At 39.9% G+C, this 22,138-nt stretch overlaps 1 protein-coding gene across 5 annotated transcripts in view; it reads left to right on the top strand.

Annotated features, from left to right (window-relative positions):
* LOC139751988 (uncharacterized) overlaps positions 1 to 22,138 on the top strand; it is a 381,942-nt gene that overhangs the window by 279,419 nt on the left and 80,385 nt on the right. For all 5 annotated transcript variants that reach the window (XM_071667739.1, XM_071667742.1, XM_071667740.1 and 2 more), the window contains 2 exons: positions 11,866 to 11,927; positions 14,018 to 14,187. In XM_071667739.1, coding sequence (XP_071523840.1) covers positions 11,866 to 11,927; positions 14,018 to 14,187 — 232 coding nt within the window. The remainder of the gene's footprint in view (positions 1 to 11,865; positions 11,928 to 14,017; positions 14,188 to 22,138) is intronic.

The raw sequence follows: 22,138 nt of genomic DNA, 5'->3' as shown, positions 1-22,138 counted from the left end.
TCTGCTCTCTCAACCACGCTCTTTTTATTTCCACACATCTCTCTTATCCTTACGTTACTTACTCGATCAAACCACCTCACACCACACATTGTCCTCAAACATCTCATTTCCAGCACATCCATCCTCCTGCGCACAACTCTATCCATAGCCCACGCCTCGCAACCATACAACATTGTTGGAACCACTATTCCTTCAAACATACCCATTTTTGCTTTCCGAGATAATGTTCTCGACTTCCACACATTCTTCAAGGCTCCCAGGATTTTCGCCCCCTCCCCCACCCTATGATCCACTTCCGCTTCCATGGTTCCATCCGCTGCCAGATCCACTCCCAGATATCTAAAACACTTTACTTCCTCCAGTTTTTCTCCATTCAAACTTACCTCCCAATTGACTTGACCCTCAACCCTACTGTACCTAATAACCTTGCTCTTATTCACATTTACTCTTAACTTTCTTCTTTCACACACTTTACCAAACTCAGTCACCAGCTTTTGCAGTTTCTCACATGAATCAGCCACCAGCGCTGTATCATCAGCAAACAACAACTGACTCACTTCCCAAGCTCTCTCATCCCCAACAGACTTCACACTTGCCCCTCTTTCCAAAACTCTTGCATTCACCTCCCTAACAACCCCATCCATAAACAAATTAAACAACCATGGAGACATCACACACCCCTGCCGCAAACCTACATTCACTGAGAACCAGTCACTTTCCTCTCTTCCTACACGTACACATACCTTACATCCTCGATAAAACTTTTCACTGCTTCTAACAACTTGCCTCCCACACCATATATTCTTAATACCTTCCACAGAGCATCTCTATCAACTCTATCATATGCCTTCTCCAGATCCATAAATGCTACATACAAATCCATTTGCTTTTCTAAGTATTTCTCACATACATTCTTCAAAGCAAACACCTGATCCACACATCCTCTACCACTTCTGAAACCACACTGCTCTTCCCCAATCTGATGCTCTGTACATGCCTTCACCCTCTCAATCAATGCCCTCCCATATAATTTACCAGGAATACTCAACAAACTTATACCTCTGTAATTTGAGCACTCACTCTTATCCCCTTTGCCTTTGTACAATGGCACTATGCACGCATTCCGCCAATCCTCAGGCACCTCACCATGAGTCATACATACATTAAATAACCTTACCAACCACTCAACAATACAGTCACCCCCTTTTTTAATAAATTCCACTGCAATACCATCAAAACCTGCTGCCTTGCCGGCTTTCATCTTCCGCAAAGCTTTTACTACCTCTTCTCTGTTTACCAAATCATTTTCCCTAACCCTCTCACTTTGCACACCACCTCGACCAAAACACCCTATATTTGCCACTCTATCATCAAACACATTCAACAAACCTTCAAAATACTCTCTCCATCTCCTTCTCACATCACCACTACTTGTTATCACCTCCCCATTTGCGCCCTTCACTGAAGTTCCCATTTGCTCCCTTGTCTTACGCACTTTATTTACCTCCTTCCAAAACATCTTTTTATTCTCCCTAAAATTTAATGATACTCTCTCACCCCAACTCTCATTTGCCCTCTTTTTCACCTCTTGCACCTTTCTCTTGACCTCCTGTCTCTTTCTTTTATACATCTCCCACTCAATTGCATTTTTTCCCTGCAAAAATCGTCCAAATGCCTCTCTCTTCTCTTTCACTAATACTCTTACTTCTTCATCCCACCACTCACTACCCTTTCTAATCAACCCACCTCCCACTCTTCTCATGCCACAAGCATCTTTTGCGCAATCCATCACTGATTCCGTAAATACATCCCATTCCTCCCCCACTCCCCTTACTTCCATTGTTCTCACCTTTTTCCATTCTGTACTCAGTCTCTCCTGGTACTTCCTCACACAAGTTTCCTTCCCAAGCTCACTTACTCTCACCACCCTCTTCACCCCAACATTCACTCTTCTTTTCTGAAAACCCATACAAATCTTCACCTTAGCCTCCACAAGATAATGATCAGACATCCCTCCAGTTGCACCTCTCAGCACATTAACATCCAAAAGTCTCTCTTTCGCGTGCCTGTCAATTAACACGTAATCCAATAATGCTCTCTGGCCATCTCTCCTACTTGCATACGTTTCCTTTTGTATATCTTGCTTTTTAAACCAGGTATTCCCAATCACCAGTCCTTTTTCAGCACATAAATCTACAAGCTCTTCACCATTTCCATTTACAACACTGAACACCCCATGTATACCAATTATTCCCTCAACTGCCACATTACTCACCTTTGCATTCAAATCACCCATCACTATAACCCGGTCTCGTGCATCAAAACCACTAACACACTCATTCAGCTGCTCCCAAAACACTTGCCTCACATCGTCTTTCTTCTCATGCCCAGGTGCATATGCACCAATAATCACCCATCTCTCTCCATCAACTTTCAGTTTTACCCATATTAATCGAGAATTTACTTTCTTACATTCTATCACATACTCCCACAACTCCTGTTTCAGGAGTACTGCTACTCCTTCTCTTGCTCTTGTCCTCTCACTAACCCCTGACTTTACTCCCAAGACATTCCCAAACCACTCTTCCCCTTTACCCTTGAGCTTTGTTTCACTCAGAGCCAAAACATCCAGGTTCCTTTCCTCAAACATACTACCTATCTCTCTTTTTTTCACATCTTGGTTACATCCACACACATTTAGACACCCCAGTCTGAGCCTTCGAGGAGGATGAGCACTCCTCGCGTGACTCCTTCTTCTGTTTTCCATCTTAGAAAGTTAAAAGATACAAGGAGGGGAGGATTTCTGGCCCCCCGCTCCCGTCCCCTCTAGTCGCCTTCTACGACACGCGAGGAATGCGTGGGAAGTATTCTTTCACCCCTATCCCCAGGGATAATATATATATATATACATATATATATACATACACATACACACGCACATATATACACACACACACATATACATATATATACATATGAAAAAAGTAAGAAATAATTTAGAAAACTGAAACTTCTAGCTTGAAATGAAATGAGAAAATGAATGTCACATAATGGTTCAACCTCTGGCTATGGAAAAGGGAAATGTATAATTTATTTACACAAACGTCAATAGTAGTTCTCATCAATTTAACCACTGTATCAATAAGCTTCAATGTCTAAGCTACATTTTTTTTCCAATTTCACTATTTTCTCGTCAAAGCACCATGTATGAAAACTATCACTCCAGTAACACAACTATAAGCATTTACTTCCCCTTTAAAAAAGTTCTGGGGAAATCTGTCTCGATACACTGCAAGACACTCTACCACCTGGCGAGGTTTGTGTTGCAATGGTTCTTGATTCACAAACGTTGTAGCATCACTGGTGGGCGGAAGAACATTCTTGTAACCACAGCAAGGATCTATATAGCAATGGAACTATATAGATAAGAAGTCCAGCAAGGCGGTGGGTTTGGATGGTATTGCTGTGGAATTCATTAAAAAAGGGGGTGACTGTGTTGTTGATTGGTTGGTGAGGATATTCAGTATGTGTATGGATCATGGTAAAGTGCCTGAGGAATGGCAGGATGCATGCAGAGTCCCATTGTACAAAGGCAAAGGGGATAAAGGTGAGTGTTCAAGTTACAGAGGCATAAGTTTTTTGAGTATTCCTGGGAAATCATATGGGAAGGTATTGATTGAGAGGTTAAAGGCAAGTAGAGAGGATCGGATTGGGGAAGAGCAGTGTGGTTTCAGAAGTGGTAGAGGATATGTGGAAAAGGTGTTTGCTTTCAAGAATTTATGTGAGAAATACTTAGAAAAACAGACGGATTTGTATGCAGCATTGATGGATCTGGAGAGGGCATATATTAGGGTTGATAGAGATGCCTTGTGGAAGATTTTAAGAATATATGGTGTGGGAGTTAAGTTGCTAGTAGCAGTGAAAAGTTTTTACCAAGGATGTAAGGCATGTATGCGAGTAGGGAGAGAGGAAAGTGATTGGTTTTCAGTGAATGTTGGTTTGCAGCAGGGATGTATGATGTCTCCATGGTTGTTTAATTTGTTTATGGATGGGGTGGTTAGGGAGATGAATGCAGGAGTTTTTGAGAGAGAGGCAAGTATGCAGTCTGTTGTGGATTAGAGGGCTTGGGAAGTGAGTCAGTTGTTGTTCACTGATGATACAGCGCTGGTGGCTGATTCATGTGAGAAACTGCAGAAGTTGGTAACTGAGTTTGGAAAAGTACGTGAAAGGAGAAAGTTGAGAATAGATGTGAATAAGAGCAAGGTTATGAGGAACAAGTTAATTGGGATGTAAGTTTGAATGGAGAAAAAATGGCGGAAGTGGAGTGTTTTAGATTTCCGGGAGTGGACTTAATAGCAGATGGAAACATGGAAGTGGAAGGGAGTCACAGAGTGAGGGAGGGGGCGAAGGTTCTGGGAGTGTTGAAGAAGAAAGAGAGAACATTATCTCAGAGAGCAAAAATGGGCATATTTGAAGGAATAGTGGTTTCAACAATGTTATTTGGTTGCGAGGCATAGGCTATAGATAGGGTTGTTCAGAGGAGGGTGAATGTGTTGGAAATGAAATGTTTGAAGACAATATGTGGTGTGAGGTGGTTTGATCGAGTAAGTTATGTAAGGGTAAGAGAGATGTGTGGTAATAAAAAGAGTGTGGTTGAGAGAGCAGAAAAGGGTGTGTTGAAATGGTTTGGACATATGGAGAGAATGAGTGAGGAGAGATTGATGAAGAGGATATATGTGTTGGAGGTGGAGGGAACAAGGAGAAGCAGGAGACCAAATTGGAGGTGGAAGGAAGGAGTGAAAAGATTTTGAGTGATTGAGGCCTGAATATACAGGAGGGTGAAAGGTGTGCAAGGAATAGAGTGAATTGGCACGATGTTGTTCACTGGGGTCGACGTGCTGTCAATGGACTGAACGAGGACATGTGAAGTGTCTGGGGTAAACCATGGAAAGTTTTGTGGGGCCTGGATGTGGAAAGGGAGCTGTGGTTTCGGTGCATTACACATGACATGATATACATGCATTCTGCCAGTCTTCTGGCACCTCACCATGATCCATACATCCATTAAAAATCCTTACCAACCAATCAACAACACTGTTTCCCCAGTCTTAATAAATACAACTGCAAATACAATCCACTCCAGCTGCCTTGCTACATTTCAATTTACGCAAGGTTTTCACTTCTTTTTCTTTCTTCTCCAAACCGCTCTCCCTGATTCTCTTGCTTCACATATCACCCTGACCCAAACACTCTACATCTGCCAGTCTATCAAGCACATTTAAGAGTCGTTCAGAGTACTCACTTGTTCTCCTCACTTCATCACTTCCTGTTTTCACTTCTTATCACTTCTCATTTTGCCCCGTCACTGAATTTCCCATTTGTTCTCTTGTCTTTTGCACATTATTTATCTTCTTTTGAAATATTCTCACTAATAGAGGTTTTCAGCAGCCCTGCAGCATATGTATTAATGATACTATATTCTAGATGAGTGAATGAACGTAGTATAATTGTGGTTGCCATCAGTAGGGCAGACTGAGTCTTTTGTGCCGAAGGATGGTTTTTATAATACTGTTTTTTTCTCTGATCCACTTGCAGGACAAGTCTCCTGTGAAGAGAAGTGTATTTCCTGAATTGTGAAAATCCCTATCTCTTCTAGACAGTGTCCCACAAATATTCCATCCCCTTTTTTTTACTGAAAAAAAAAAGTCAAATCAAATGTGACATCTTGTTGGTTGGCTTCTATGTAATGAAAATTATGTTGTATGAAGGGCCAAGGGATAATGATGTTATCATTAAGTGGAGGTTGCTAATTGGATAGAAGATGAACCCTGAATGAGATTTAGGCTGCTATTATGAAATACAGTAGGTGGTCTTCAAGGGGTGAGAGTCTTTCATCTCATCAAAAGGCAGGGAGTTAGTTGATTTCTAACCCTCAAGAATCAGTCCAAGATATTCTCTCATGGCTCACTGGGTATCACTATGAAAAGTTTTACAATCTTCCAAATTTGCTTTTATTACCTCCAAGATAATAATATATGAGTTAATGTTGTGATTCACATAGTATGTTTGAATTACTCTTTTACATGATGAAGGCATTTTGCTTGGATCTTGTTCACTGAATTAATTTTGGTATTAACTGAAGAATGTAACTAAGGTGAAGAAGAAGGAAGGATGATAACAGTAGGACTTAAAGCTTAATTTGATAACACTTCTTGATTTACTTTGCCTTGGAAGCAAAATACATTACATTACTTTTCTTTTATGTCTTGGTCCCCTTTTAGTACATATATTGCTGTTTTTATTAAACTAGTAGAACAGTGTGATAGAGTTTGAGGATATATACTGGACTGAGTATGTAGGCGATCAGAATTTGAACAAATGACTTCGTGTCTTTAACATAAACTGGACACATGGAACAGATGATGACAATTTACATTCTGGCTTGGTACGTGGTAGCATTGGGTCTGGAATTGGCACCTGGACATAAATCATTATCAAATAAACTTCATGTTTGTATTATACATGACGGTCATTCTTTGAATTTTAAGAACTCTTATAGTACTGGACTTTACTTTTACTTAATGCTTAGTTCTTCAGATAGAGTTTGAAGCTCAGTCTAAACCTCATTGCTAACCTTACAGAATTCTGCTTTATATATGGAATAGGGTCACAGATATGATACTTTGAATAACCATACAATCAGGATTCTTTTGTTTTAAAATATATAACACAACAAATTTTGAATATCATTGTCACTGAACTCACTCAGCACCTATGAATATATCATTACTGAAACATTTAGTATGAAGGTGTAATATCTTTGTTGTACAGTCATATCTCACCTCACCTTTGAAGTACATTTTCCATTTGCAGGTATGATGGCAGTAACAGACACTAGTGTACCATACAACTCAGGATTGGAGCAGCAAAGACAGGTTTTTTCCCCATTTTAAAATTTTGTTGATAAACCTTTGGGAAAATCACATCCATTATTTAAAAAGATTTTTTTAACTATGAAAAAGTATTATTACTTATTGATAGGCACCCAAAGGAGGAAAGATTTCTTGGTGTGAATGTGCTCAGGAGCCAGCTGATTTATTTCTGATGGCTAGTTGGTGGATGGCATTTGTGGAAGGTTATTTAGTTCTATCGTAAAAGCTGTAATTTTTATATGGATGGGAAGCTGTGATGACCAATCTTATCTTTCAACATATCTCAAGTGAATAGTGTGGAATGAGAGAATATTTATAGCAATTCCAACATTTTGTCGATTTAAATTAATAATTTTACTTTCAACTTCATTTCAGAAAATAATAACATAATCAAAAAAATTCTATATGTATTAATCTCAATACTATATTACAATATCAACATTTCAATATTTTTCAATCTTCACTACCAATTCATTCATCCATACCCCCTATATAAACATTTCCAAAAATCCTTTCCCTCCAATTATATCAACATACCATAAATATATACCTCCCCTATTACCTCTCCTATCTTTATCCCCCTACTACCCCCAACCCCCCCCCCCCCCCCCCCCCCAAATTATAATTGTGTTGTGGTATGACCTCCACCCCCAAATAAACCTCCAACTCTACACATACCTCTCATATATCCTTCTAAAAAATATATCCCAAACCAACCCCAATTATCACACAACCCCCTCTATTTGTGTGTGTCTCCCCCCCCCCCCCCCCCCCCCCCCCCACTTCACAGCCCTCTCCTTGTATTCCTGGGTCCTCGCTAGATAATATATATAAGATATATACTCTCACATGTGAAGATATGATTATATCCCCATAAGCCCGATGCGGAGTGTGTGTGTTTCCCCAGACTTCGCGCCCCTAGAGATAGAGAGTATATCGCCCATTGACTGGCTATGTTTGTTAAATAAGTATGTTAGTTGAGTGTTTAGGGTGTGGATTTTGTGTAGATGTGTGAGTTGAGGTTATGAAAGCCCTATGAAAAATGAAGGGGGTTTGGGCAGTTGAAATTCTTTAGAAAAGGGAAAAACTGTGTTATTGATTGGTTAGTTTGGGATTTTCTGTGTTTTGGAATGGATCATTTGAGGTGTCACAGGATTGTTAAAAATGCGTTAAGTTTTCCATTTTAGAAAGGGCAAGAGAGACAAAAGTGAAGGGGCAGTTACAAATGTATGTTTGTAGAGTGTGGCTGGTAAGTTTTTATGGGAGTGGGGACTGAGAGGGTGGTGAATGCACAGTGTCAGGGTTGGGGGGGGAAAAATGGGGGGATCTGATTGATAGAGAATGTGTGCTTTGAAAACTGTGTGTAATAAATACTTAAAGAAATAGGGGTTTTTTTAGTGGCATTTGTGGATCTGGAGAAAGCATATGATAGGGTTGGAAGAGGGAAAAAAATTTCCCAGGCTTTCCGTTTCCAACAGTTCATTTGCTGCACCCTAAATTTGCCTTATGGTCATCTTCCCTATTTAAAAGCAAATGTTGCAAAATTTAAAATACACAAAACAAGACTTTTCAGAACAATTAGCAGCTACCTTGCACCTGCAAACACTCAACCTCCATACAATGAGGAACAGCTTTATAGCAGTTCCCCAAACAGAATTAAAGGCAAAGTGGGATTTCCCGGGGAAGAGAGGGGGTTTTATTTACCAACAAATCCTTTCTAATCTGACATGCATAGGGAAAAAGAGTGGTCAAACAATGATTTAGGGATAGAGATCAAGTAGAAAATGATTTTTATTTGTAACTAAAGCCCTTTAGTGTAAAAGAAATAAGGAAAAAAAAAAGGTCTTCATCCCAACCAAGTTGGACGCTACATCTTATTATTAATATCCCAGTTGGGAAAAACAGTCCTGATATCATGTAGGTCAGTATAAAGGCTGCTTTAGGGGAAAACCAGGTGATTTAAAGGGTTTTAGAGGGGGGGGGAAATTGATGGGGTGGATGGAGTAAGAAAGGCCCTTTGGGGGACTGGGGCCAGAATATTCAGAAGGGGGAGAGGTAGGGATTAGATGAAAAGAAAATGGAGCATTGAGGGATATGGGGGTTATGTGATGTTAATTTGTCTAGTGAACTTTAAAATTAGTTTGTTTCTTTTTTTCAACATTCACCCAAAATTGTGATTTAGTGTGTAATTACTGTGCTAACTCTGGGAAAAGAAAAACCATCATTGCAAATGGCCCAAAATTTTATAGCTCTAATTTTTTTATTTTTGCTTAGGTTCAAAAACTCCCCTTAACCAGTTAAGTTTGGGGCGAAATTTGGGGGGGGATTGGCCATGAAGAGGGAAACGAAAACCTCTTTATCAGCACTTGAACAGAGACCCAAGTGGGCCCTCAGGACCCCCTTTATGGTGGGGAGAGAGACAGGTCACCATTGAGATCATTCTCTGATTCCAGGTATAGTACTCTGTTGTAGTCTGTCAAACATTGTTGCTTATTCTTAATTTTTGTCTACCATGCTGGGCATTAAACCCCTTTTTTGAATTACAAGACTTTAGGTATAAATTTCTCTTCATCAGTCTGCTTGAGAATTGACTTTAATTCCATTCTAACCCCTTTTTGGGCTCAGGCTTATGTTTATTTTCTTTCTCAATTTTCACATACTGAGCTGTAGGCCTTACATCTTTTTTTTTTCTCCTCAGACTTCATGATATCACTTTTTCCCTTGATACATTTGTTTTTAAAGGTTTGGGCCCTGGAGAGAATGAGTGAGGAAAGAATTTTACCAAGAGGATATATGTGTTGGAGGTGGAGGGAACAAGGAGAAGCAGGAGACCAAATTGGAGGTGGAAGGAAGGAGTGAAAAGATTTTGAGTGATTGAGGCCTGAATATACAGGAGGGTGAAAGGTGTGCAAGGAATAGAGTGAATTGGCACGATGTTGTTCACTGGGGTCGACGTGCTGTCAATGGACTGAACGAGGACATGTGAAGTGTCTGGGGTAAACCATGGAAAGTTTTGTGGGGCCTGGATGTGGAAAGGGAGCTGTGGTTTCGGTGCATTACACATGACATGATATACATGCATTCTGCCAGTCTTCTGGCACCTCACCATGATCCATACATCCATTAAAAATCCTTACCAACCAATCAACAACACTGTTTCCCCAGTCTTAATAAATACAACTGCAAATACAATCCACTCCAGCTGCCTTGCTACATTTCAATTTACGCAAGGTTTTCACTTCTTTTTCTTTCTTCTCCAAACCGCTCTCCCTGATTCTCTTGCTTCACATATCACCCTGACCCAAACACTCTACATCTGCCAGTCTATCAAGCACATTTAAGAGTCGTTCAGAGTACTCACTTGTTCTCCTCACTTCATCACTTCCTGTTTTCACTTCTTATCACTTCTCATTTTGCCCCGTCACTGAATTTCCCATTTGTTCTCTTGTCTTTTGCACATTATTTATCTTCTTTTGAAATATTCTCACTAATAGAGGTTTTCAGCAGCCCTGCAGCATATGTATTAATGATACTATATTCTAGATGAGTGAATGAACGTAGTATAATTGTGGTTGCCATCAGTAGGGCAGACTGAGTCTTTTGTGCCGAAGGATGGTTTTTATAATACTGTTTTTTTCTCTGATCCACTTGCAGGACAAGTCTCCTGTGAAGAGAAGTGTATTTCCTGAATTGTGAAAATCCCTATCTCTTCTAGACAGTGTCCCACAAATATTCCATCCCCTTTTTTTTTACTGAAAAAAAAAAGTCAAATCAGATATGACATCTTGTTGGTTGGCTTCTATGTAATGAAAATTATGTTGTATGAAGGGCCAAGGGATAATGATGTTATCATTAAGTGGAGGTTGCTGATTGGATAGAAGATGAACCCTGAATGAGATTTAGGCTGCTATTATGAAATACAGTAGGTGGTCTTCAAGGGGTGAGAGTCTTTCATCTCATCAAAAGGCAGGGAGTTAGTTGATTTCTAACCCTCAAGAATCAGTCCAAGATATTCTCTCATGGCTCACTGGGTATCACTATGAAAAGTTTTACAATCTTCCAAATTTGCTTTTATTACCTCCAAGATAATAATATATGAGTTAATGTTGTGATTCACATAGTATGTTTGAATTACTCTTTTACATGATGAAGGCATTTTGCTTGGATCTTGTTCACTGAATTAATTTTGGTATTAACTGAAGAATGTAACTAAGGTGAAGAAGAAGGAAGGATGATAACAGTAGGACTTAAAGCTTAATTTGATAACACTTCTTGATTTACTTTGCCTTGGAAGCAAAATACATTACATTACTTTTCTTTTATGTCTTGGTCCCCTTTTAGTACATATATTGCTGTTTTTATTAAACTAGTAGAACAGTGTGATAGAGTTTGAGGATATATACTGGACTGAGTATGTAGGCGATCAGAATTTGAACAAATGACTTCGTGTCTTTAACATAAACTGGACACATGGAACAGATGATGACAATTTACATTCTGGCTTGGTACGTGGTAGCATTGGGTCTGGAATTGGCACCTGGACATAAATCATTATCAAATAAACTTCATGTTTGTATTATACATGACGGTCATTCTTTGAATTTTAAGAACTCTTATAGTACTGGACTTTACTTTTACTTAATGCTTAGTTCTTCAGATAGAGTTTGAAGCTCAGTCTAAACCTCATTGCTAACCTTACAGAATTCTGCTTTATATATGGAATAGGGTCACAGATATGATACTTTGAATAACCATACAATCAGGATTCTTTTGTTTTAAAATATATAACACAACAAATTTTGAATATCATTGTCACTGAACTCACTCAGCACCTATGAATATATCATTACTGAAACATTTAGTATGAAGGTGTAATATCTTTGTTGTACAGTCATATCTCACCTCACCTTTGAAGTACATTTTCCATTTGCAGGTATGATGGCAGTAACAGACACTAGTGTACCATACAACTCAGGATTGGAGCAGCAAAGACAGGTTTCTTTCCCAGTTTAATTTTGTTGATAAACCATTGGAAATCACATCCATTATTTGAAAAGATTATTTTACTATGCAAAAGTATTATATACTTATTGATAGGCATCCAGAGGAAAGACTTCTTGGTGTGAATGTGCTCAGGAGCAGCTGATAGGATGTCTGATGGCTAGTTGGTGGAGGCAGTGGTGAAGGTTTGTAGAGTCTTTAGGAAAAGAGGAAGTGATATGGATGGGAAGATGGTGATGACCATGAGTAAGCTTGAAAAAGAAGCTAATGTGAAGAGGTGAAAGGAGAGATTGAGTGTAGAGAATGGCAAAAGTTGAGAGTAAAGGAAGCTAGGGGAATGGGCAAGGAATGGGAAGTATTTAGAAAAGCACTGCATACATTTGGAGAAGTGGGTGGCTTGCAGATAGTAGGAAGTGGACTTGTGAATAAGGGCATTGAGTGGGAGAATGAGGAAGTAACATTGCTGGTGAAAGAAAAAAGTGAGCTATATGGGCATTACTTGCAGGAAAGAATTGCGTGTGATTAAGACATGTATGAGAGTAAGCAACAGAGGTCAAGAGGAAGGTGCAAGGGCTGAAAAAGAGTACAAATGAGAATTAGGATGAGTTAGAATCAACAAACTTTGTGGAGAATAAGGAAATGTTTGGAAGGAGTTTAATAGTGTGAAAATACAATAAAACAATTGGAGCATCAATTAAGCAGGCGGCTTGGGAAGTTATAGCAAGCAGAGATGGGTTGAAGAGGAGACAGAGTGAGTATTTTGAGGGACCGTTAAATGTACTTGATGATACAGTAGCAGATAAGGAGGTGTTTAAGACATGGAGTCATGTTAGATGAGAGAGTCATGGTAGATGGTTTGATTTAAAGTGATGAGGTTATGAAAGCCCTATGTAAAATGAAGTGGTTGGCAGTTGAAATTCTTTAGAAAAGGGTAACTGTGTTATTGATTGGTTAGCTTGGATTTTCTGTGTATGTATGGATCATTTGAGGTGTCACAGGATTGTTGAAATGCCTGTTAAGTGCCATTTTAGAAAGACAAGAGAGACAAAAGTGAATGGTCTAGTTACAAATGTATGTTTGTAGAGTGTGGCTGGTAAGTTTCATGGGAGTGGTGACTGAGAGGGTGGTGACATGCACAGTGTCATGTTGGGGAGGAACAATGTGGGATCATGATTGATAGAGAATGTGTGCTTTGAAAACTGTGTGTAATAAATACTTAAAGAAATAGGATTTGTCAGTGGCATTTGTGGATCTGGAGAAAGCATATGATAGGGTTGGATGAGGAAAAGAATCCTAGAGCTTACCGTGCCAACAGTTCATTTGCTGCACCCTAAATTATGCCTTATGGTCATCTTCCCTATTTAAAAGCAAATGTAGCAAAATTTAAAACTACACAAAACAAGACTTGCAGAACAATTAGCAGCTACCTTGCACCTGCAAACACTCAACCTCCATACAATGAGGAACAGCTTTATAGCAGTTCCAAGCAGAATTAAAGGCAAAGTGGGATTCCGGAGAAGAGAGGAGTTTTATTTACCAACATAATCTCTATCTAATCTGACATGCATATGAACAAGAGTGGTCAAACAATGATTTAGGGATAGAGATCAAGTAGAAGTGATTTTTATTTGTAACTAAAGCCTTCAGTGTAAAAGAAATAAGGAAAAAAAAGGTCTTCATCCCAACCAAGTTGACGTACACCATATTATTAATATCCCAGTTGGTAAAGCAGTCCTGATATCATGTAGAGTCAGTATAAAGGCTGCTGTAGGAAGACCAGGTGATCAAAGTTTGAGAGGGGGGAGGAAATTGATGGATGGATGGAGTAAGAAAGGCTTGGGGTACTGGGGCCAGAATATTCAGAAGGGTGAGAGGTATGCATTAGATGAAAAGAACTGGAGCATTGAGGCATATGGGGAGTTATGTGATGTTAATTTGTCTAGTGAACTAAACTTAGTAGTATCTTGTTCAACATTCACCTAAAATTGTGATTTAGTGTGTAATTACTGTGCTAACTCTGGAATAGAAATCCATCATTGCAAATGGCAAGATTCATCAGCTCTAATTTTTCTTATTGTGCTTAGGTTCAAGACTCTCTTAACCAGTTAAGTCGGGACCGAAATGTGAGGATTGGCCATGAAGAGAATCGAAGACCATCTTTATCAGCACTTGAACAGAGACCAAGCTGGCCATCAGGACCCCTTGATGGTGGGGAGAGAGACAGGTCACCATTGAGATCATTCTCTGATTCCAGGTATAGTACTCATGTTGTAGTCTGTCATCATTGTTGCTTATTCTTAATTTTTGTCTACCATGTCTGACATTAACCCATTTAGAATTACAAGACTTTAGGTATCACTTTCTCTTCATCAGTCTGCTTGAGAATTGACTTTAATTCCATTCTACCCATTGTGACTCAGGCTTATGTTTATTACTTTCTCAATTTTCACATACTGAGCTGTAGGCCTTACATCTTTTTTTTGCTCCTCAGACTTCATGCATATCACTTTTTCCCTTGATACATTAGTATCAATGGTTTGGGCACATGGAGAGAATGAGTGAGGAAAGATTGACCAAGAGGATATAAGTGTCGGAGGTGGAGGGAACGAGGAGAAGTGGGAGACCAAATTGGAGGTGGAAGGATGGAGTGAGGGAGATTTTGAGTGATCGGGGCCTGAACATGCAGGAGGGTGAAAGGCGGGCAAGGATTAGAGTGAATTGGATCAATGTGGTATACCGGGGTTGACGTGCTGTCAGTGGATTGAATCAGGGCATGTGAAGCGTCTGGGGTAAACCATGGAAAGTAGTGTGGGGCCTGGATGTGGAAAGGGAGCTGTGGTTTTGGGCATTATTGCATGACAGCTAGAGACTGAGTGTGAACGAATGGGGCCTTTGTTGTCTTTTCCTAGCGCTACCTCACACACATGAGGGGGGAGGGGGATGGTATTCCATGTGTGGCGAGGTGGCGATGGAAATGAATAAAGGCAGACAGTGTGAATTGTGTGCATGGGTATATATGTATGTGTCTGTGTGTGTATATATATGTGTACGTTGAGATGTGTAGGTATGTATTTCTGCGTGTGTGGACGTGTATGTATATACATGTGTATGGGGGTGGGTTGGGCCATTTCTTTCGTCTGTTTCCTTGCGCTACCTCGCAAATGCGGGAGACAGCGACAAAGCAAAATAAAAAAATAAAAAACATTAGTGTTATGTAGTAACTAGCTTCACTTTTGTTATCTCCTGTATGATTTTTACCTTGGATTATTCCTATCTTACTCTTCAGCTTTGTGTTTGGCTGAGAAGGACAGAATGTTTCAAATTGCCTCAGCTCTCTGCACATCTTATAAATGTATGCTCCTACTCTTCATTTATTGTCTTCCTGTCTGACCTTGGTTCTCCTACTCACCATGCTTAAGTAACTGAATAATCCTGAGATCTCCATCAGTTTCTGTATATCAGTTTAATGGTTTGTATTACATAAATGTATTGTTTTCATGTATATTTATTTATACTGAATTGTCCCTCTTGTCATTTTGAGTTGATGTCAAGAACACACAAATATTAGCTTTATTTACACACATCAAGATGTGTAGCTACTAATATGTATTTATGTCTTTTGTTTAGGTCCATGACTGCACTCCCAACTTACTCTCAAATTTCATCAATTTGCTGAATCTTTATGTAAAGAAACTTCGGTCTTCAAAAGGGTTAAGCATGTTCTAATGATTCTGTTCTTTTGATTCATGTCAGTAGGAGGCTGCAGCTGAAATTATATAGGTTTCGTAATGTTCACAATTTCCTAAGTACTTTTGTCCACAGTGTTGATCAGCCCACTCTATTTGAGATGTGCACATAGTGTTACTCCATCCATATATTAAGAACTGAAGTTTTCTGTCAATTTTTTTTTTTTTTTTTTGTAAAATCATGTTTTATATGCATCATTTTATCTAGAGAACTTGTTTTCAGCTCAGTTATATGAAGGAGAGGAAGAACTGTTGGAGTACTCTTAGTTTCTATATTTTGTATCTATACCTTCTTGGTATTTACTTAAGGATTTCAGCCATTATTTGACAGTTAATCATCCATCTCAGCCACTATCTGTATAACATCCTCCATACTAGCCTCTGTATGACAACTGATCATCCATTTCAGTCTCTGTATTACATTTGATCATCCATCTCAGCCACAATATGACATTTCATCATCCATCTCAGCCACTGTATGACATTTGAACATCCATCTCGGCCACAGTAAGACATTTCATCATCCATCTCAGCCACAGTATGTCATTTGAACATCCATCTCAGCCACAATAAGACATTTGATCATCCATTGCTACAGTGTCATGTGATCATACATCTCAGCCACTGTATGAAATTTGAACATACATCTCAGCCACAATAAGACATTTGATCATCCATCTTAGCCACAATATGTCATTTGAACATACATCACAGCCACTGTATGGCATTTAATCATCCATCTCAGCCTTTATATGACATATGATCATGTATCCCATTCTCTGTGTGACATATGATTATCCATCTCAGCCACCATATGACATTTGATCATCTTGTTTATTGTATAACATTTGATCATCCATCCCAGCCACTGTTTGACATTTGATCATCCATCTCATCCACAGTAAGACATTTGAAAATCCACCTCAGTCACAATATTTCATTTGAACATCCATCTCAGCCACAGTATGACAGTTGAACATCCATCTCAGCCCCTGTATGACACTTGATCATCCATCTCAGCCATGATATGTCATTTGAACATACATCACTGCCACTGTATGACAACTCAGACATTTTTAATTTTCTCTTTATGTTAACTGAGATGGCATAGGCAACTGAGGCCCTGATCAAGGCCGTCCCTTTAATGCTCTATATACAAATGCTCCCTGACATATGCCTAAGTTCTATTTTGACCAACTGGTTGGATCTCGAATGTATGTTAGCATGGCAGGTAGAATTCATATACCATACTGTACAGCATTCTTTTATCCTACTCAATATCCATCATGATTATTTAGTTTGTTATTCACCAGCTTTAGTATATGATTCTGTAGTTTCTTTTTGCCCATTATGTAAGATTCTTTAGTTCACTGATTGATTAATCTAAACTTTCAGTGAACTTTTTCTCAGGATTTTATGATTTAACCTTTCTGCCAGGCCATTCGAGGCTGGGTGATGTGCCATTATATTACATTTACTTATGTTATACAACTTCTAATAATGAGTTGTTAAATTCCCCTCCATTATCTGTGACTAAAATCTTCGGTGCATTATGTGTGTCTAAGATATGTTTCTTGAACGTCTTAGTGACTGTGGCTGCATCTTCATTTTGAATTGGGACTAATTCACAATATCTTGTGAAGGCATCAATAATTAATAAAATGTATTTGTAGCCTGTCATGGAACTAGGAAAACCTCCTAATATGTCCATATGAAGTCTTTCCCATGGGTATGAAGGTACAGGATATTTCATCACAGTTTGCAGGGTAGGGGACTTCTTTTGTGTGTGTTACAGAGTTGGCACCTCAAAATATGATCTTTAATGTTTTTTGCATTCTTGGCCAAAAATACCTCAAACGAGTTTGCTTATAGCATCTATCTGTCCCTGGGTGTGTGGCCTTGGGTGAATCATGTGCCTCCTTCAAGAAATTCTTGTACTAATGCTGTTGGAATTATTGTTTGTTTGACAACACGGGTGGGTACTCCTAATTTTGTGTCCCTGCACAAGACTCCCTGTGCTAAATATAATTCTCTGACTGGAACAAGTGCCTTAACATCCAAGAAAGATCTTATACCCTCTAGGAATATTATGACAGGACCCCAAACTGGGTCATCCCATTGATGCTGTCTCAACCTCTATATCAAAATCTATGGGGCTATTGTCTCCAATGACTTCACCCTCTCAGCTGGTAAGCACGTCTGCAACTACATTTTATGAGCCCGAAACAAAACAAAAACCTGGGTCAAAGGCTTGTACAGTTAGAAACCATCTCTGAAACTTTCCTGTCGGATCTTGTCGTTGAAAAATGCTTAACAATGCTCTGTGATCTGTATAAACTGTGATAGGGTAAACAGAGAAGAGGTAGTAAAAGCTTTGCGGAAGATGAAAGCTGGCAAAGCAGCAGGTTTGGATGGTATTGCAGTGGAATTTATTGAAAAAGGGGGTGATTGTATTGTTGACTGGTTGGTAAGGTTATTTGATGTATGTATAATTCATGGTGAGGTGCCTGAGGATTGGCATAATGCTTGCATAGTGCCATTGTACAAAGGCAAAGGGGATAAGAGTAAGTGCTCAAATTACAGAGGTATAAGTTTGTTGAGTATTCCTGGTAAATTATATGGGAGGGTATTGATTGAGAGGGTGAAGGCATTTACAGAGCATCAGATTGGGAAAGAGCAGTGTGGTTTCAGAAGTGGTAGAGGATGTGTGGATCAGTTGTTTGCTTTGGAGAATGTATGTGAGAAATACTTAGAAAAGCAAATGGATTTGTATGTAGCATTTATGGATCTGGAGAAGGCGTATGATAGAGTTGAGAGAGATGCTCTGTGGAAGGTATTAAGAATATATGGTGTGGGAGGCAAGTTGTTAGAAGCAGTGAAAAGTTTTTATCGAGGATGTAAGGCATGTGTACGTGTAGGAAGAGAGGAAAGTGATTGGTTCTCAGTGAATGTAGGTTTGCGGCAGGGGTGTGTGATGTCTCCATGGTTGTTCAATTTGTTTATGGATGGGGTTGTTAGGGAGGTGAATGCAAAAGTTTTGGAAAGAGGGGCAAGCATGCAGTCTGTTGTGGATGAGAGAGTTTGGGAAGTATCAGTTGTTCGCTGATGATACAGCGCTGGTGGCTGATTCATGTGAGAAACTGCAGAAGCTGGTGACTGAGTTTGGTAAAGTGTGTGGAAGAAGAAAGTTAAGAGTAAATGTGAATAAGAGCAAGGTTATTAGGTACAGTAGGGTTGAGGGTCAAGTCAATTGGGAGGTGAGTTTGAATGGAGAAAAGCTGGAGGAAGTGAATTGTTTTAGATATCTGGGAGTGGATCTGGCAGCGGATGGAACCATGGAAGCGGAAGTGGATCATAGGGTGGGGGAGGGGGCGAAAATTCTGGGGGCCTTGAAGAATGTGTGGAAGTCGAGAACATTATCTCGGAAAGCAAAAATGGGTATGTTTGAATGAATAGTGGTTCCAACAATGTTGTATGGTTGCGAGGCGTGGGCTATGGATAGAGTTGTGCGCAGGAGGATGGATGTGCTGGAAATGAGATGTTTGAGGACAATGTGTGGTGTGAGGTGGTTTGATCGAGTGAGTAACGTAAGGGTAAGAGAGATGTGTGGAAATAAAAAGAGCGTGGTTGAGAGAGCAGAAGAGGGTGTTTTGAAGTGGTTTGGGCACATGGAGAGAATGAGTGAGGAAAGATTGACCAAGAGGATATATGTGTCGGAGGTGGAGGGAACGAGGAGAAGAGGGAGACCAAATTGGAGGTGGAAAGATGGAGTGAAAAAGATTTTGTGTGATCGGGGCCTGAACATGCAGGAGGGTGAAAGGAGGGCAAGGAATAGAGTGAATTGGAGCGATGTGGTATACCGGGGTTGACGTGCTGTCAGTGGATTGAATCAAGGCATGTGAAGCGTCTGGGGTAAACCATGGAAAGCTGTGTAGGTGTGTATATTTGCGTGTGTGGATGTATGTATATACATGTGTATGGGGGGGGGTTGGGCCATTTCTTTCGTCTGTTTCCTTGCGCTACCTCGCAAACGCGGGAGACAGCGACAAAGTATAATAATAAAAAAAATAATGCATATATATATACATATACACATACATACTCACATATGCACACATACACACACATACATATATATACATATGAAAAATGTAAGAAATAATTTAGAAAACTGAAACTTCTAGCTTGAAATGAAATGAAAAAAATGAATGTCACATAATGGTTCAACCTCTGGCTATGGAAAAGGGAAATGTATAATTTATTTACACAAACGTCAATAGTAGTTTTCATCAATTTAACCACTGTATCATACTGCCTGGTCCAGTTCTCTTATCATGAAACAGGAATATTGGCTTATGATTATTTATTTTATTATTATACTTTGTCGCTGTCTCCCGCGTTTGCGAGGTAGCGCAAGGAAACAGACGAAAGAAATGGCCCAACCCCCCCCCCCATACACATGTATATACATACATCCACACACGCAAATATACATACCTACACAGCTTTCCATGGTTTACCCCATATGCTTCACATGCCTTGATTCAATCCACTGACAGCACGTCAACCCCGGTATACCACATCGCTCCAATTCACTCTATTCCTTGCCCTCCTTTCACCCTCCTGCATGTTCAGGCCCCGATCACACAAAATCTTTTTCACTCCATCTTTCCACCTCCAATTTGGTCTCCCTCTTCTCCTCGTTCCCTCCACCTCCGACACATATATCCTCTTGGTCAATCTTTCCTCACTCATTCTCTCCATGTGCCCAAACCACTTCAAAACACCCTCTTCTGCTCTCTCAACCACGCTCTTTTTATTTCCACACATCTCTCTTACCCTTACGTTACTCACTCGATCAAACCACCTCACACCACACATTGTCCTCAAACATCTCATTTCCAGCACATCCATCCTCCTGCACACAACTCTATCCATAGCCCACGCCTCGCAACCATACAACATTGTTGGAACCACTATTCCTTCAAACATAGCCATTTTTGCTTTCCGAGATAATGTTCTCGACTTCCACACATTCTTCAAGGCCCCCAGAATTTTCGCCCCCTCCCCCACCCTATGATCCACTTCCGCTTCCATGGTTCCATCCGCTGCCAGATCCACTCCCAGATATCTAAAACACTTCACTTCCTCCAGTTTTTCTCCATTCAAACTCACCTCCCAATTGACTTGACCCTCAACCCTACTGTACCTAATAACCTTGCTCTTATTCACATTTACTCTTAACTTTCTTCTTCCACACACTTTACCAAACTCAGTCACCAGCTTCTGCAGTTTCTCACATGAATCAGCCACCAGCGCTGTATCATCAGCGAACAACAACTGACTCACTTCCCAAGCTCTCTCATCCCCAACAGACTTCATACTTGCCCCTCTTTCCAAAACTCTTGCATTTACCTCCCTAACAACCCCATCCATAAACAAATTAAACAACCATGGAGACATCACACACCCCTGCCGCAAACCTACATTCACTGAGAACCAATCACTTTCCTCTCTTCCTACACGTACACATGCCTTACATCCTCGATAAAAACTTTTCACTGCTTCTAACAACTTTCCTCCCACACCATATATTCTTAATACCTTCCACAGAGCATCTCTATCAACTCTATCATATGCCTTTTCCAGATCCATAAATGCTACATACAAATCCATTTGCTTTTCTAAGTATTTCTCACATACATTCTTCAAACAAAGCAAAGCGGAAGATGAAAGCCGGCAAGGCAGCAGGTTTGGATGGTATTGCAGTGGAATTTATTAAAAAAGGGGGTGACTGTATTGTTGACTGGTTGGTAAGGTTATTTAATGTATGTATGACTCATGGTGAGGTGCCTGAGGATTGGCGGAATGCGTGCATAGTGCCATTGTACAAAGGCAAAGGGGATAAGAGTGAGTGCTCAAATTACAGAGGTATAAGTTTGTTGAGTATTCCTGGTAAATTATATGGGAGGGTGTTGATTGAGAGGGTGAAGGCATGTACAGAGCATCAGATTGGGGAAGAGCAGTGTGGTTTCAGAAGTGGTAGAGGATGTGTGGATCAGGTGGCTTATGATGTTTCTCAATTTTCTTCATTACACAAAGTACAACCATATCTTGGATACATGTGGGTACATGAAAAACACCTTTTTGCTTACCATCTCTATCACTTTGAAAAAAAAAGAATAAGCTTTAATGTCTAAGCTACATTTTTTCCAATTTCACTATTTTCTTGTCAGAGCACCATGTATGAAAACTTATCACTCCAGTAACACAACTATAAACATTTACTTCCCCTTTAAAAAAGTTCTGGGGAAGTCTGTCTCGATACAGTGCGGGACACTCTACCACCTGGCGAGGTTTGTGTTGCAATGGTTCTTGATTCACAAACGTAGTAGCATCATTGGTGGGCGGAAGAACATTCTTGTAAACACAGCGATGATCACAGTCTGTGCAACTCCA

This window comes from Panulirus ornatus, chromosome 12 (assembly GCF_036320965.1).
Source record: "Panulirus ornatus isolate Po-2019 chromosome 12, ASM3632096v1, whole genome shotgun sequence".
NCBI lineage: Eukaryota > Metazoa > Arthropoda > Malacostraca > Decapoda > Palinuridae > Panulirus > Panulirus ornatus.
This window is presented reverse-complemented; position numbering and strand designations above follow the sequence as displayed.